This window comes from Pyxicephalus adspersus, chromosome Z (genome assembly GCF_032062135.1).
Source record: "Pyxicephalus adspersus chromosome Z, UCB_Pads_2.0, whole genome shotgun sequence".
NCBI classification, from domain to species: domain Eukaryota; kingdom Metazoa; phylum Chordata; class Amphibia; order Anura; family Pyxicephalidae; genus Pyxicephalus; species Pyxicephalus adspersus.
In genome coordinates, this window is record NC_092871.1 from 19,335,664 (window position 1) to 19,351,913 (window position 16,250).

At 36.8% G+C, this 16,250-nt stretch overlaps 2 protein-coding genes across 2 annotated transcripts in view; one reads left to right on the forward strand and one right to left on the reverse strand.

Annotated features, from left to right (window-relative positions):
- Window positions 1-5,576, reverse strand: part of LOC140344642 (galectin-4-like) — a 43,009-nt gene extending 37,433 nt beyond the window's left edge. Inside the window, exon 1 of the mRNA XM_072431964.1 lies at window positions 5,419-5,576. The gene's annotated coding sequence lies outside the window, so the exon portion shown is untranslated. The remainder of the gene's footprint in view (window positions 1-5,418) is intronic.
- On the forward strand, window positions 1,842-14,137 carry LOC140344641 (NTPase KAP family P-loop domain-containing protein 1-like). Its single transcript, XM_072431963.1, has 4 exons — window positions 1,842-1,937; window positions 7,118-7,183; window positions 8,215-8,346; window positions 9,981-14,137. Exons 2-4 carry the CDS (start codon window positions 7,171-7,173, stop codon window positions 12,173-12,175), a joined length of 2,340 nt encoding a protein of 779 aa, XP_072288064.1. The 5' UTR covers window positions 1,842-1,937; window positions 7,118-7,170; the 3' UTR covers window positions 12,176-14,137.
- Window positions 14,138-16,250: the final 2,113 nt, after the last annotated feature.

The window sequence follows — 16,250 nt, forward strand, 5'->3', positions numbered from 1 at the left end:
TTAGAGTTTCTCAAGAAAATGGTAAGGGTTCCTTGGGATGTGGCTAGCTGAATCCCATATTATGGTGCCGGCATAGTTCTGGGGCTCAAACCACTTGGCAAAGCCAGCTACATGAAACCAAAAATCTTGTTGGTGTCTGTGTAACATTCAGATCACTAATGTATGGGGGGTATTTATTCCATTTGCAACCAATGCAAAAAGCATGTTTCCCGTTGATTGACTGTTGCAGGGGTTCCATGAGACAAACATTTTTAAGGGTTTTTCAGGGGTAAAAAAGTCAAGAAAGGCTAGTCTAGAGTCAGATTTTTTTTTATACTATGATAGGTCAATCAGTTGTTTTATACTGTAACTGGTAATGATTGATTACCTAAATGGGTTTTACTATACTATGGCTATTCACTTGCTTGAAGTACTTTTCCCAGCCTTATCAGCACTTTTAAAAGCACCGATAAGCATTTCACCTACAACTTCCACTTAAAACACAGTGGGTCTCATGTATTAAAGCTCCCCAAGGCTGGAAAAGGATACACTTTCATCAGTGAAGGTTTGCTGGATCACCCAGCTTCACTGATGAAAGTCTATCCTCTCCAGCCTTGGGGAGCTTTATTAAATCAGACCCAGTGATTCAATGACAATCAATAAGTTTAAAACAAACTCCTATGCCCGTCATTGTGGTCTATGACTATGTTAGGGCTACTTTCTTTGGGTTCCCTGTGTGCTGAGATGTGGAATCACCTAATACGTGATACTTGTAGTTAGGGATCCAAATCAGATAATTTTATTGGTATGAGAATATAAAGATTTCAACACATTTCAAGCTAAAAAAAAAAAAAATAAAAATAAAAAACTTTCTCATATAGATGAAAAATAGCAAATCAGATATAAGCTATGAAGTCCAGTCATTCTCTGCCAGGGTTCCTCCAAAGCTTGCTTTATTAAATCTCAAGAATCTAAAAACAAAAAAGAAAGTTAAAGAGTAAGGTTTTGTATGGATGACCCAGTTGGCACTCCAGTGATTATAAGAAGGAAGATGTCTACTCGCTCCTGGAAGCGTTATGATTCACTATAGTACTTACACATTTTGTTCAATAAACTGAAGCTACTCACATTTATTCACTTCTGGACAACTCTCTCATTTTATTAGGAAGAGGAAAGTATTGGCCAGAGATTTCCCAGACACAAGTGATCTGAGCCCGAGTGCCATTCCAGACAACAGATCTGAGGAGGATTAGGCCAAAAATAGCTAGCCAAAGGTCTTGTAATACAAAGGTGAAGATTATTTAACAATTTCTAATGCAGTCTGAAAATAGCATTAGCTATACTAAATCCAAATGAAGCCTGTCTATAATCATAACAGTGCAAGATCTATACAACTAGAATTTTGGTTAGATGAACAATCCAATTAGGATAATCTATCCTAAACACTGCACGCGAGTACCTGGAAGCATATATGAATATAATTTGATAATCTGAATAACAACTTCATTTACACAAAATAGTGTTCATCTGAAAACTTGGCCAGTTGTAGCCTAACCTATAGAATCAGAATTTATCTAAATCCTGTAAGCTTCAATCTGATTGGTCATTCTGAAGTACTGTACTTTATGGAAAGTTGTTTATCAACTTTACAATTTAAAATGTTTCCTTGTTACCTGACATGGAATATATGATTAAAGTTTCCAGCAACTATCATGTTTATAGACAGGATAAACCAGCTGAGCAACTTCACAATGCTGTAAGCCAGGGAGTGAGCAAGCCATTGGGATAGAGTCACATGGGTCACAGGGTGGAGTAATAAGAAGGGTTAGGAATGTTTTTTTACAAATGCTACACCAAGAAATCCCAAAGTCACACATTGAACAGCTACTGTTTAGATGGCATAAGCAGTAAGAAGTATAACCTATATGGACATGGTCTTACACACTGGAGAATAAAAGGTATGTACCTTCATACATTCATTATACAACTCGATACCATTTTTGTACAGATGTTTTTACATTGTGACAGCAATATGCTATTCATCTAAGGAAAATTCAAATAAACATGTTTAAAAAAGTTTGTTAGGGTATAATATTTTTACAGGAGTATATTCATGTAGAATAGATCTAATTATCACAATGTTCAAGGGTTTCTAATGTTCCTCTTCATCCTCTTTCTCAAAGGAATTTTGGTCCATGGTCTATAATAGCAGCATCTGCACGGTTATGTAAAGGACTGCTGGTTTAATACATGGTTAAGGACATTTTGAATATATATCTGAACAATATATATACATATATAATCATTTTTTGAATAAAGAGTAATTACTAAATGCATTTGCTACTGTTTTTTAAAATCTGGTAATCTCACTGACTAAAGAGAATGATTACCTATGGGCTCACCTACATTTTGCGCTCTGATAGTATACTGTATGACAAGGAAAAGTCTTTGCAGACTTAAGCATAGATTATCAGAAGTCACACCACAGAACAAGTACATAGCTGGAAGTGTGCTCCCTCAGGAAGCAGGAATAGCTGTCCCAGTAATTTGGGGAACTAATCCCATAATGGAAAAACCCAATGGTGGCCAAAATGATTTAAAAGTTCTATTCTATTCTGTATAAAGAAAATATATTTAAAAAACTTGGCTATGTCAAGTCACAGAGAAGCATCATTGATTTATTAAATCCAAGTTGAAAAATGAGTACATTTTGGGTAAAAGTTGGCTTATCCTTGGGTAAAAATCCCTATACTAAAGCCCGTTAAAAAGTGTATGCCAAGTCAAAAATAGTCTAGAAAAGAGACACAGTAAAATCTGACAGGGGTTTTAGCTATTGTTTATATAACAAGAAATAGTCAAGTTTAACAGGTAATTTAGGATACAGAATGATTTAGGTTTCTGGAGAATGATTTATCAAAAAATGTGGCACTTTTTGTTCTCTACTTTTTAAAATGTGATACTGTATCTAACTCTCTAATGGTGCTTCGGGTACAAAACCCAACATGTCCAAAAATATAAGTAAAATAGTTTTTGCTGGACATACATTTTAACATACTTAAAACTTAAGAGCCCATAAAGGTGGCAAATAAAGTGACTACCAGAATGCTGCTGTTATTTCATAAAAATGCTGATCAGCTGACATGCCATCATTTTTATTCAAGGTTCTATGAAATTGTGATCTTACTATTTACCAGCACTTTTACCAATGTTGGGCTACTACAGTAACTGATAACCACATAGAAAAACACCAGATAGCGTTTACCATTTCAATATTGTTAAATGCCATAGGCCACAATGGAGATCAGTGTTCCAGACAACCCAACATTTGCTAATATTGCTACTTTTCCAAAGTAGTGTTTGTCGGCACATTAAAAGCGAATGGGTCACTAATGGCATTTCCAAAAACGGCAATGAGTTGCCTTTCTAGTAAATTGAATTTCCTATCATCTATTGTAAATGCTGTACAGGGATTAAAGCACTGAACCATATCAAATCTTTTCTATAAATGTGAGATTGTAAAAGTGATGACCAAATTTAAAAAATAAAAAAAGCCACTTTTTTGATTAATCATCCTCCAAAAACTCTAAGATATGCTGTCCTAGCGCTGAAATAACCTAGTAAACCTAATTATTAAAATGAATATATAATTCACCTCTAATTAATAAAAGATAATAGTCAAAGAATAGCAATGGGTTTGTTTTATTCTTTTAATCACTTTCATTTCAGTTATCTCCAATTACTTTTGATATTAGTGAACAATAACTGGCTGAAAATGATTGAAATACTACTTGTATAACCAGTATTTTCTTTATCTCTAACATCAATTTAACCTCTAAAAGAGCAGACTTTTCGAGTACAAGAAGTATCAGTACCAAAGCATATTGCGGTACTTTCCCCATTAGTCTAGAAGGCCAGTAAAATTTCTTATTCAAAAAGCGTCATGACTATGTTATAATTTCCTTGTCAGACAAGTTCTAATAAAAGGAACTTACAGAAAGAAATAATTATGTAGAGGAGGTGTAAGAGGATTTGTTTTGAGACAAGTATATAATTAGAAAAGTGATGATTAGTTGTTTCTGATGATTTGTTACATTTATTTACCTACATCAAGACAAACCCTAACATGGGAAGACATACAAAGAGGAAATAGATATCAATCTGGTTTCATTATTGCAAACTGGGACAGTACAGAAGTGCAACATTTTCTCTGTACACCATCTCTTCCCATTTCTTCTAGGGTTGTTTTTAGAGACTGTTAAGGCAAGTGATATGTACAGATTAACTTCTCCTATTTGGTTCCTTTTGGTCTGTTAAGAACATTTCTTGTTATTATTCCTATTATCTTGTATTACACAGAGCTTTACGAAGTCCATTGTCAGATAACTAAGTGTCTCTCAGAGGGGCTCACAATCTAATGTCCCTACTATAGTCATATGTTAATACCACAGTCTAAAGGTGCGTACACACTTCCAATTTTTATCGTTCCAATTGAACGACGAACGATCGATTGGGCAAAAAATTGTTCGTAAAAAAGTAACCAACGACGCCGACGAACGAGGAAAGTCGCTGGAAACGAACGACCGGACCGACGGATCGGATTGGACAACGATCGTTGAACATCGTTCGTGTGTACGGTCGTTCGTTGATCGTCCATGTTCAGAGCATGCGTGATGAACGAACGTCCGTTCACTTTCCTGTCGTGCACATAGTTCCTCTATCGCTCAAACGATCGTATCTATTGTGTGTACAATATCTACGAACGATCGTGTCGTTAACTCTATGTGCAGGATCGGTGCTATACGATCGTTCGTAGATATCGTGCAGGATCGTTCGTCGTTCGTTTTCCAACGATAATAATTGGAAGTGTGTACGTAGCTTAAGGGTAGGGCTAATTTAATGTTTAATGTGAGTACCTGAAGGAAACCCACACAAACACAGGGAGAGCATACAAAAGATTTTTTTATTATAAATTGAAATTTATATGTTGATCTTTCTAAAAATGTGGTCCACTAATAACTTCTTATAATCTCTGTATTTGAATCCTATTAGGTAAATAAATCCGGTCCTTACAGTCCTCCTTCATAGGGTGACAACTCTGCTCCATATATATAGTGCAGTGAATGAACATGGGTACTTAAGACAAGACGCATGTTCCTAATAGTCTAAAATAAAGGAATTATAGGGAAGAATAGCTTGAGATAAAAAAAAAATGCAGCCATTGACTCTTGCTCTAAAGTCCCTTTTACAATAAAGAACTAGCTATCTAGAAAACTAACTTTTTTTTACCTTTAGTCCTGCTTTAGTTTGCTTCAACAATGTTCAAAGGGTTTATTAAAGTCTTCTGTTTATCTTAGCATAGAACCTCTGGTCCTAACAATTCATAACCAAACAGTTCAAGAAACCTATTGATATTGTAAATCATTTGATCTCATACATTACCATGCTGGAGTCCAGGAAAACGTCCATTTCACAAGATCACCAACTTTTTGGCAGTTGTGTTTCACTCTGCAACATTGAGTATATGCCAACCAACCAGCTACATCCACAGATTATTCCATCTATCCAAGCTGAGGCTTAAACAAGTCCAAGCTACATTTTATAATTGGTATTTAAAGAAACTGATTTATAATTTCAGTGCATGATGAAGGAGGTTGTTAGGTTATGTAATCAAACTGACATCTCAGCTCTCTGCTACAAGAAAAATAATTGCTTGGCTATGCAAAAGCCAGGCATTCAATACCAGAAAAAAAAAACTATATGAGTATCATAGTTCCTGCAATGTCAGCCTTTCTTAACCCCTTAAACATGAGGAAATCCTTGAAAAACTCCTGACAATTATAACAATGTTCACAGCTCACAGCATGGTGGTCAAAATTTAATTTTGTGTGATGGGACTGACTACTTTTATTTTTTAATATTTTAAATAAAAGTAATAAAACTTCCCCATACTTCTGGGGTACGTGCCATGGTAAGAAAGACTGACGGGTAATCCCACAGCCTCCTGGGATAACTATATTACAAATCCCAGAAGGATGCAGGATTCCACATGGTAAGCTGGCAGAATGTATACACTGGGTATTCCACAAATATATAACACCATGCCAGTGGTGAATGTAGCCAACAGATGTGGATGTGGCCTCCCTAAATAACTAACTTGGGGTCCCTGTGGCTAAGGAGGGTACAGGACCCTCAAGCAGTGTCATGTGTTGCACCAATTTGCAATAAAGAACTTGCCTGCTCATATTTTTATTTTTATTTTTTTACCTTTAGTTCCACTTTAGTTTGCTTTAAAAGTGTTTGAAGGGTTTAAAAAATCCTTTGTTTATCCTAGCATAGAACCTCTGATCCCAACAATTCATAACCAAACAGCTTAAGAAACTTATTCATATTGTAAATTGTTTGATCTTATAAGTAAAATGGAGCAGAGCCATACATTTTCATGCTGGAGTACAGGAATACACCCATACACCAAATAGCTCAAGCCTCCTGTGCAGAACTCATATACTGATCCCTGAATAACTAACACCGTGCCTGTGGGGGCCCCTTGTGGCTAAGGAGGGTACAGGGCCCTCATGCACTGGCATGCTTTGCATCTCTTCATGTCTACCCCTGGACCAAGTGTTTGATCTCACACGTGTGCAGAACAAGATCTGGTGCTTCTGCAAGCATTCTGTGCAGAATCCTGCAGCCTCCTGGGATATGTGACATTACTCCCAGGAAGCTGAGGGATAACCAATCGGATTTAAAAGTCTAAACTGATTTTTTTTGCTTTTGGTTCAAAATGAATAGCAAAGTATTTTGGTTAAAGACCACATTAAAAAGTGTATCTCTAGCCAAACTTTTTTCCAGTTTAGTATATGGTAAGTAATGCTGGGTTTTTAATACTGTGTCTATTAGGAAATGCTCTGTTCGGCGGCTCTGTGCCGTACTGAAGACTGCGGCATAGATTGGGGGACTGGTATCTGAGAATGCTGGTACTGACCAGGCCTTACAGTGTCTTTCTTTGGTCATGATAACCACTTAAGACGGTGATTGGGAAAAGGGAAATCCTAAAACTTGGAATTTTATTCAAGTGAATGTTTTTTTAGAGATTTCCTTAAACTTTTTTCTAAAACTTTTTTTCTTGTTTTCTTCACAGTAATGAGTTTATTTCTACAGTGAAGATAATGCTGCTAGGAATTCTAAAACAAGATGCCATCAAAAGGTAATCTGTAATACCAGCTGTTTATTTAAGCCTAATACATAAGGTAATGTCCAGAAGCCAGAGGTGTGCATGGGGACAGAATTTCGATCACATAAAATCATGTTTTTCCGTCAGCACATGTTTTGAGTTACAGTTGTAAAGTTAAACTTAAATATTTTCAATGTGACTCACATGTGTCATAAATTCTTGCTGTACCATATTTTTAAATAGTTACTATTAAATGTAGATTTATTATAGATTAGTCATTACAGGGAGTTCTCTATACTAGTAATTTTCAACAAACAGCCGAGGCAGAGGTTATTTGGATTTTGCCATAATATTGTATCTATGGCCAAGCTTCTAAAAAGCAGGAAGCACTATTATTATAATTATTATTATTAATAAACAGTATTTATAAAGCGCCAACATATTAAGCAGCACTGTACATTAAGTAGGGGTTGCAAATGACAGACAAGTACAGACAGTAACATAAGAAGAGCAGTAGACCGTGCCCCTGCTTACAATCTAGGAAGCAAAATAGTAAGCAAATATGGATTTCACCATGTACATGTAAAATTATAACACTTATATAAAATTATTAACACTGAAACACTATTATATATAAATATTTGTATTTTTTCACACACCTGGGGGTAGTCACATTTTCCTATTATATGTACAATCTCTGCTTAGCAGTGCTATACAATGTCCCTGATTTACCCAAGGAGCTGTGCATATCCACTTTCAAAGTACATTTTCACTTATCTTAGTGAATAAGGGGTAACAAAAAAAATTCAAAACAAATTGAAAATCTTTATGCAAAGAATAATAGAATATTAAACAAACGTGAAAAAAAATCTGCCAGAGCTGTGTAATGAATAGTTTTGCTTCTACATGATTGGATCAACACAAACCAACCTAATTCATTTAGCTGAGTGCAGTATCCCAGATGACTATTCACTTTGAAAGTGAAATCCTTAAATTATCACCAATGCATAGCTTCTACCATTTACAATGCAAATCCAGGCTAAAGTTTAACATTTTTCTTACAGGAAAAGAGACCGAAGATGATATCTATTGTGCATGTCTGTCAAAGGCATTATGTCAAGTTGCTACACCAGTCACAGTTGGTTTATATGCACCTTTTGGGGGCAGAGTTTACATGCTTCTGGATCGCATAATAAGTAAGTAAAAATAATACAAACTGAATGATTCTCTTTCCAGTTAAATATAAAATCCAAATCCTTAACTACAACAATTTTGGGTCATGTAGTTCCCACCCCCAACTTGGTCTTCTGACACCAGTGAATTTTTGCAGTAGAGAACTGTGTTTTTTTATGTATCTTATTCTTTGGGAAACCTAATAAACAAGAATTGTAGCCTTCTTAAAAGGAAAGATTGTACGAATAATGTCCACATATGACCTGTACAGAGCTCAATGCCTAAAATGTACCTTCTCAGCATTCCCAGCACATAATCTGAGGCTGTGCACAGCTGAAAGGGATTTTAGAAGCAGATTAGTCCCTGGCTTCATCCTGCCTATCAATGGCTGCTGTAACGTTATATCCTTTCTGCTTTATCTGACCTGCTGCTGGTGTGTTATGTATTGGATTACTGTTTCCGATTCTGTTTCCTGACCCCCGAGTCTGTATGCTGCCTAGACTGATCTTTGCTTATGTCCCTGACTCTGCTTTGTCTCTACCCTATAAAACCTTGTTTGGCAGATTGATTTCTGCGTATGACCTCTGGATTTGTTTTCTGGACTTGCTTCTGCTGGAATCTTTGTACTGTGTCAGTCTTGTCCTCTGTCAGTCTGCCCCCAGCCGCCATCTTTGTGCACAGAAGTCCTGGGGGCAACCATGTGCTGGGACGAAGCAACTAGCCTCTCGAGGCTGAGCGGGGGCTTGCTAAAGGCGAGGGCCTTATACGAACACTATTTCAAGAGTATCACCTTTGTGTCATGGTATCTATTTTTTATGTGTCAAAAATTGTACATTCAGGATGTGCAATAATATGATATACACTTGGACATGTGAACCAGTGATTCCAACTCCTAAAATAATAGAAGAAAAAAAAAGATATGGAATGTTTTTCAAGGCATCTTCCAACATTTATTAAACTAGCTGTTAAAATGCAAATCCCTTTATAAACATTTTATTAAAAGAATGATATAAGTAAGTAAAAATGTGAAACAGCTGATCACACATAGCACAAGACAATATATATATATATATTTATACCATGCACTTCAAATAGTGCCCACTGATATTGTCAAATCTAGACAATTATCAACTAAGCTTCTCCATTGTTTTTGAATATTGTAAATCAAAGGAAAAATTCTTAGAGGTGGCAAGATAGTGGGGAACCGATTGGCGTGTTTTGAAGCAAAAGGACAAACTGGTTCAGGAGTATAGAAGGTACATGTATAAATAGTGATAGTAAAGCTTATAATAGTGTGACTCCTAGTGTAAATTCTAAAAAAGATCAGGCTCCAAGGAACCAACAAAGCAAGGTAGAAGGTATGGGCTATATGCTGCTTCCCATACCTCGGATACTGCATCCCATAAAAGAACATTTATCATGCCCCTGTCATATCATTACTGAACCAACAAACCCAGTAGACGTGGGGTTAAAGGTAATGGAAGTAAAACCACCAAAGCTATGAATGGGAGATAGAATTAACAAATTGTCACCAGAACTTAAAAAACAGTAACCATGATTAAGTTTTTTATCAATACGATATTATTATTCGATACAAAAAGTTTTTTGTTTACAATTCATATTGGTTTGGTAATCTTTTGTCATTCTTATGTTTTAGAGTGCATGACAGAAGAGGCATTACGTATAACGGAGAAGCAGGAGACAACTTTAAAACAAACACCTGTTAAACTTCATGGATGGGGTTTCCTACATTTGCTCTGGCGTCTACTTTTCTACTGTCCTGTGATCACTCCACAACACCTAGAACGTAAAAGCATCCAATTCATATTTGTGCACTTTAGCGCTTGGCAATATGCCGGAAGCGATCGTCTATGGGCTGGCCTTGTCACCACACTCTGCGACCGAATACGACGGCACTTTGGTATTCTTCCACTTAGTGTCTTTAATGTCATGGGCTCAGCCCCCAAAAGGAATCTTGAAGAAAATGTCAAGGAATGGGAGTTTAAGAGAACATTCTGTATCATTTTGGTAGTTATTATTATTTTGCTTATCATAGGTTTGCTCCTTTTAGTTGTGCCAATAAACTCCAGCAGCCATGGAGGTGAAGAGAAAGTCAGCACTGTTTTTGGAAGTCTGGCCACGGTTATTGCAGGTTCAAGCATTGCCATGACATTGTTTAAATTATGTAAAAGTGTCCTAATAAGTCAAAAACAGAAGATTGAACGTCTAGTTAATAGCCAGAAATTCAGTTCTCAAATGGGCTTCATGAATGAAGTGAAAAAGGAAGTAGAACTTATAACTCATATGGTCCAATACATGGAGATTTTCCAGAAGCAAAAAATCAGAGTGGTCCTGCAAATCACTAGCTTAGAGCTTTGTGCACCAGATAAAGTGGTTGGAGTTTTGGATGCCATGAACACTCTTCTCTCTGACCAACGATCACCCTTCATATCAATATTGGTCGTAGACCCTAGTATTATTGTTACTTGCTTGGAGAGTGCAGGCTCCTTGAAAGGCATGGCAGACAATGGCTACATGTTTTTGAACCGCACCGTTACTCTGCCTTTCTCTGTGCCAGCTCTTGGCACGAAAACCAAGTTGCAACTTTTAAGAAAGGCTGTACAAAGAACTGAGGATCTTATTGACTGGCCTTGCCGGAATGATGCTAATCGGGGTACCAAAACTGGTATAGCAGAGTCCATGAAATTGTTGAGAGAAGAACTCTCAGAAGATGATGAGCCAGATGAAGGGATACCAATTTTCCACCCTGCACACTATATTCAAGATGCATTTTATGCCCTTTACAGTGAACGTGAAGTTCTCCATGAATACATTCCTGACAGCATATGTCAAATGAAACGAATTGTCAATGCAATCCCAGTCATGGTCCACCTGATGATGTTGAGTAAAATACCATGGGGCAACTTCTCCCCTAAATCTGTAGCTGCTTGGGTTGTCCTATGTAATCAGTGGCCCTGTAGACTAAGCTGGATTCTTCAGTGTCTGGAAGATGAACAACAACAAGGCTCAAAGGAAGGCTTTTGCAATTGCCTACTTTGGCATGTGTTTAAAGAGAACAGCAAGGAACTGTTTTCTATGAAGGCTGGTCTGAAGAACCTATTAGACTTGGATGGGGATCCAGAAATTTTTCAGAGGTTCCTTTCTAAAGACTTTCCTATCACAGTGGATGAATCAAGAAGATTGATGAAGTGCACTATTAATCTGGATTCTTCTATAAAGAACAAAATGGGTCTCCTACGTGGAATCAACAGCCTTCAAAATGACTGGAAGGACACAGAAGGTGCTGACAATAAGACAGAGAAGGACAATGATACCTGTAACAATGATGTGAAGGAAACAGTTGTGCAAATGTGTCCTAACTGTTGTAAAGACAAAGAGAAAATGGAAATTGACAGGAACAAGTGGAAAGAGTCTAGCTGGTTTAAATCAGAAGTTTATGAGGAAATTGAAGGATCCATAGGAGAAATGCAGGAAAAAGTGTTTGAAGGTGTGACGGAAAAACCTGAAATGAACATCCACACAACACCAACTTCAGAGCAATGCAGCGTAGAAAGGGACTGTGGGCAATGCAAGCTTATAGATGACACATCCAAAAGTGGAAAAGAGCTTTCTTCAGAACAGGATCCTGATGGACTTATAACACAAATACAAAATGATAACAATGATTGTATAATACAGACTCAGATTAAAGACATTGATGAGAGTAAAGAGGACAACCAATTAAGAGAGCTATCTAATAAATTAATAATAGTTCAAAAGAAGGAAGAAGAATCCACCTATGAAATGCAAAGCCAGATTAAAGACTTCCTAGTATTAAACATAGAAAAGTAAAGATTAGAGATATAAGAGGCCTAATTCACAAGGCTAATTCACTGGGATAAGGATCCTGTCCAATAAGGTTTGATATCTACAGCTTTGTGCATTAAAAATGCTTATGCTAAAGCTTTGTGAATAGAGTCTAAGATAACAAAACCCTATGCAGTAGCCTAAACCCTCTACTTAAAAAGCAGTGTTAAATAGTTAGTCCAGATAGGATATTAATGACAGAGAGCAATTCAACACAAGGTGCATGATAAATAACATTTTAATTGAAAAAAACACATTTACAGCACTGGATGAACCAGTTTTACACAAGCTGCTAAAAATAGTTATGTTCGTGTTCAGAGCTTTGAGATAATAATATTAAAGCTCAGTCACAAATACCATCCTTGTACAGCACAGCTGGGAGAGGAAGAGAAAAAAGCAGCACCAGGAATCAGTACAGCTTGTTAGATGCAATGCTATGTGCAGTGTGTGCAATGCAAGAAGCAATTTCATAAAAGCTCATGTGCAGCTTTTCTCACCTCCTGACTCCTGACAAATCACAGGGTGGATGGGAACAAGACCTAAAAGTAAAACTTTAGTTATTAAATAGCAAATCTCCTTACAGGCCTCTGAGTAAAAGGTAAAGCAGCTTTCATAATTTCATTTCATGTGTTTAGCCATTTGCCTAGAGTTTAGTTTTCATGTAGCTCCTATAGATACAAGAATGATGAACATGAAAAATGCAAGTTCATCCAAGTCCACGGGATGTTCCCTTTGCAATCAATAGCAGCAGCCAAACAAATAAAAAAATACTTGAAAACTTTTAAATAGAAAAGCATATGAATTGAAGTTTCCAATCCCTAATTCAATTATTTGCTGGTTGATCATGTTTTCTCAGTAAATACTTTATTTTAGGAACAAGCTGAGTTTGTGATCTATGACCCCCTAAAAGTTAAAGTAGAAGAAAACACACTTCTGCCCTAGGAAAGACTAGTCTGCCACAGCCAATATCTTAGCAGCATCTGCTTCCAGTATAGCTATTTCATCAGTTAATCATTTTTACCTTCACTATTGTTCTCATATGGGTTAGCAATATTGTGCATGGCACTTGGCGCATGGACCACGACCAGATAACTCCCTGGGAACTCAGCAACAGCTAGACTGGATCTAAGTGGTTAGAATACGCTACACACTACAGGTAGTCCCTGGGTTACATATGAGATAGGGACTGTGGGTTTGTTTTTAAGTTGAATTTGTATGTAAGTTGGAACAGGTTCAATATTTTAATAAATGCAATAAGGACAGATGTTTGTCTCAACATATTATGCAGCGTGGGGTCAGTTAGTTTAAAAAATCCTCACTGTGAGATAATCACAAAGCAAAAAAAATCCTTATGGAGCCTAAAAATTCATTACCTTCTGGAGCAATCTGTGCTTTGATGTACAGAAAGAAACAACTGGAGAGTTTGTCTTAATCATTAAAGAGTTACAAGAAGCTGCAGAAAGAGATCACCATCCTAAGATCGCCCACAACCTCAGCTGTGTTTAGCAAAAGATTTCTTCTGCAAGTCATGCAAACCGCCCCCTCCAAGCCTCTGTTCTGCACACAGCAAGCAGGGAAGCCCTGTTTGTATTTAAGAGGTCCACATGTCGAGTGTACCTAACCTGGGGACTACCTGTGCATAGCTTCAATCACATTGTTTGCTGCAATCTTGACTGCTTGTCTTTGTACAAATGTACTTAAAGTCTCTTGTAGCCCATATTGTAGCTTTATTTAGTGTCTTTAATAATATGCTGTTTGCAGTCACTTTTTGTTATGTACAATCACTTGATTCCCATATTGAACATTTTAGGAATGTGTTTACTATAATATTTTAGTGAACTCACCAGTCTATTAGTGTTTACATTAACAATGTTGTCTATATTAGCTAAATAACGCAACAGATTTTCTAAAAGCACTTTGAGATACAATAAATGTTGTTTTACTGTGTCACTACTCCATTAGTACTAATTTTTTTTCTTGAACTTTTTACATTTAGAGTATTCAGAGTATTAATCAGAGTATTACTTTAAGCTATAAACATCAAATAGGTTGGCAGCACACAGATCATATAGAACTCCAAGCCAGCCAGTTAGTATTTGTGACTTGGAATACGTAAACTGTTAAAGAGAAAGTAAATTGAAAAAACATAAATATTTGCAACTAGGCAGGTAATTTTTTGCAAAATGAACAGGTGATGTCCCTTGTGCAATAAAATAAACTTACCTGCCAGGCTGCAATGTTTTAACTGCATTTACCTCTTCTCACTCGGTTGTGTGCACCTCCATGTTCACCTGGTCTTATTCCAGGTTTGGGATCTTTAGCCATCTTGATTGAACAAGTGGGAACAATGGAACTTCTGCACATGTGTATCTATTTTAGGTAGCCAGGGGTATTCTGGGATACCCAGCATTGTGCATGGATCTGCACATGCATGTATGATAGTAAATAAAGATAATGACAATTACTTCATATTACACTGTGCTTTACTAAATAGCATTCAGTTAGGCTTTCCATGCTTCTCCTCACCATGCCCATGATTCGACTGACCTATAGAAAGCAAGATATAAATCACTGACATGTAATTATCTCAATGAATGCAAATGGAATCTAAACATACAAACAAAAATGATAATATTTTGCAGTTTACCAGTTTTCAGATGTAGTAGCTGCATCCAGTTTTTGCGTCTAAGTACATTATCTACAACTACTGAAAAATACCTGTTAAATAATCCAGCGTCCTTGTAATTTCCTTTTATCAGCTATCTTCTGTGAACTACAAAGCACTGCAACTGTATGTAATGAAGATGAGGAAAAGGGGTGGTGTGTGTGGTCTAAATCAGAAAAGGCAGCAACTTTCTGAACTGCTGTTGTCTGATTTTTTTTCTATATTAGTAATCAATAATCATCAGTCATCTGGGTGTTAAGACACACATGGGGATACAAGGTCATCCTCTTTATCAAGTTAGTCTTCCTCCAAATACAGACACAGTGGAGAACAAGGCATGATAAGTCAGTAATAGGAAAATTAATGAAGAGGTCACTTTAAACATCAAGAGTCCATTGTCCATAGCTATGGCCTATGAGTACAAAAATGAAGAGGTTTCTTCAGTAGTGTGACTGTCCTTGGCCCTTTGTTGCCTTATAAACCTCTAGCAGTTTGTATTTTGAAGTAGTTTATTCTGGATTAATTGCATGTGAAAAACTACTAAAGCTGATTTGCAGACACAAAACACCAATGCAATTATGTTTTCATTAAAATTACTATGGTGCATAATTATAACACTATCTGATCTTCGTTATGCTCCACTCTACACAGCACAGCCCTCATTCAAAGCCCATTCAAAAAATGCAGGCTGCAGCATGGAGTCTGAGCTGCCCATACGAAACCTGATCATATGAAGAGAGCTGATCATGTGAGAAGTAACCCAAATGGCCTCTTCTATAGTCTTTTTCTTACTTACTATGAGTATATATGTATATCGTGCTTGACCAGTAGAGCAACAAAGCCCATTCCTCATACACATCACTATGGTTTATAAATGTACAGGGTGTTATTCATTTTTTTACTGAGCAAAAATATAGCTGAACTGCTGCTTTATAAACGTTCTCCTAAATGTAACTAATATTCATTTATTGTGTATTATCTGTTACCCTTAATCTCCTGGACAGCAGCACTATGACAGGACGGGAAGCTCAGTACTATGGGTCATTTAGGACCCTGCTATGAACACATGAAATTACAAAGAATGAGGTGACAGTTTTGGAAATGTGTCTCTGCAGTCTGCTGCTCCTTCATTGTCCAATAGCAGCCTAGGTGCAAAAAGGTGACCAAACTGAACTACTTATCTTTGAATGAGATGAAGTCACTAACTATCAGATCTTGTGAAGATTTCAGGACCCTATGGGCAAAAATACTAACACTTTGTCTGATATGTAAGTGTTTCATGTAGGTATTAATCTGTAAGATTTCCATACACATTTAAAGCAACTCTATTCCAGGATAACAGCATGGTGGCTCAGTGGTTAGCATTCTGGCTTAAGTAGCGCTGGATCTCAGGTT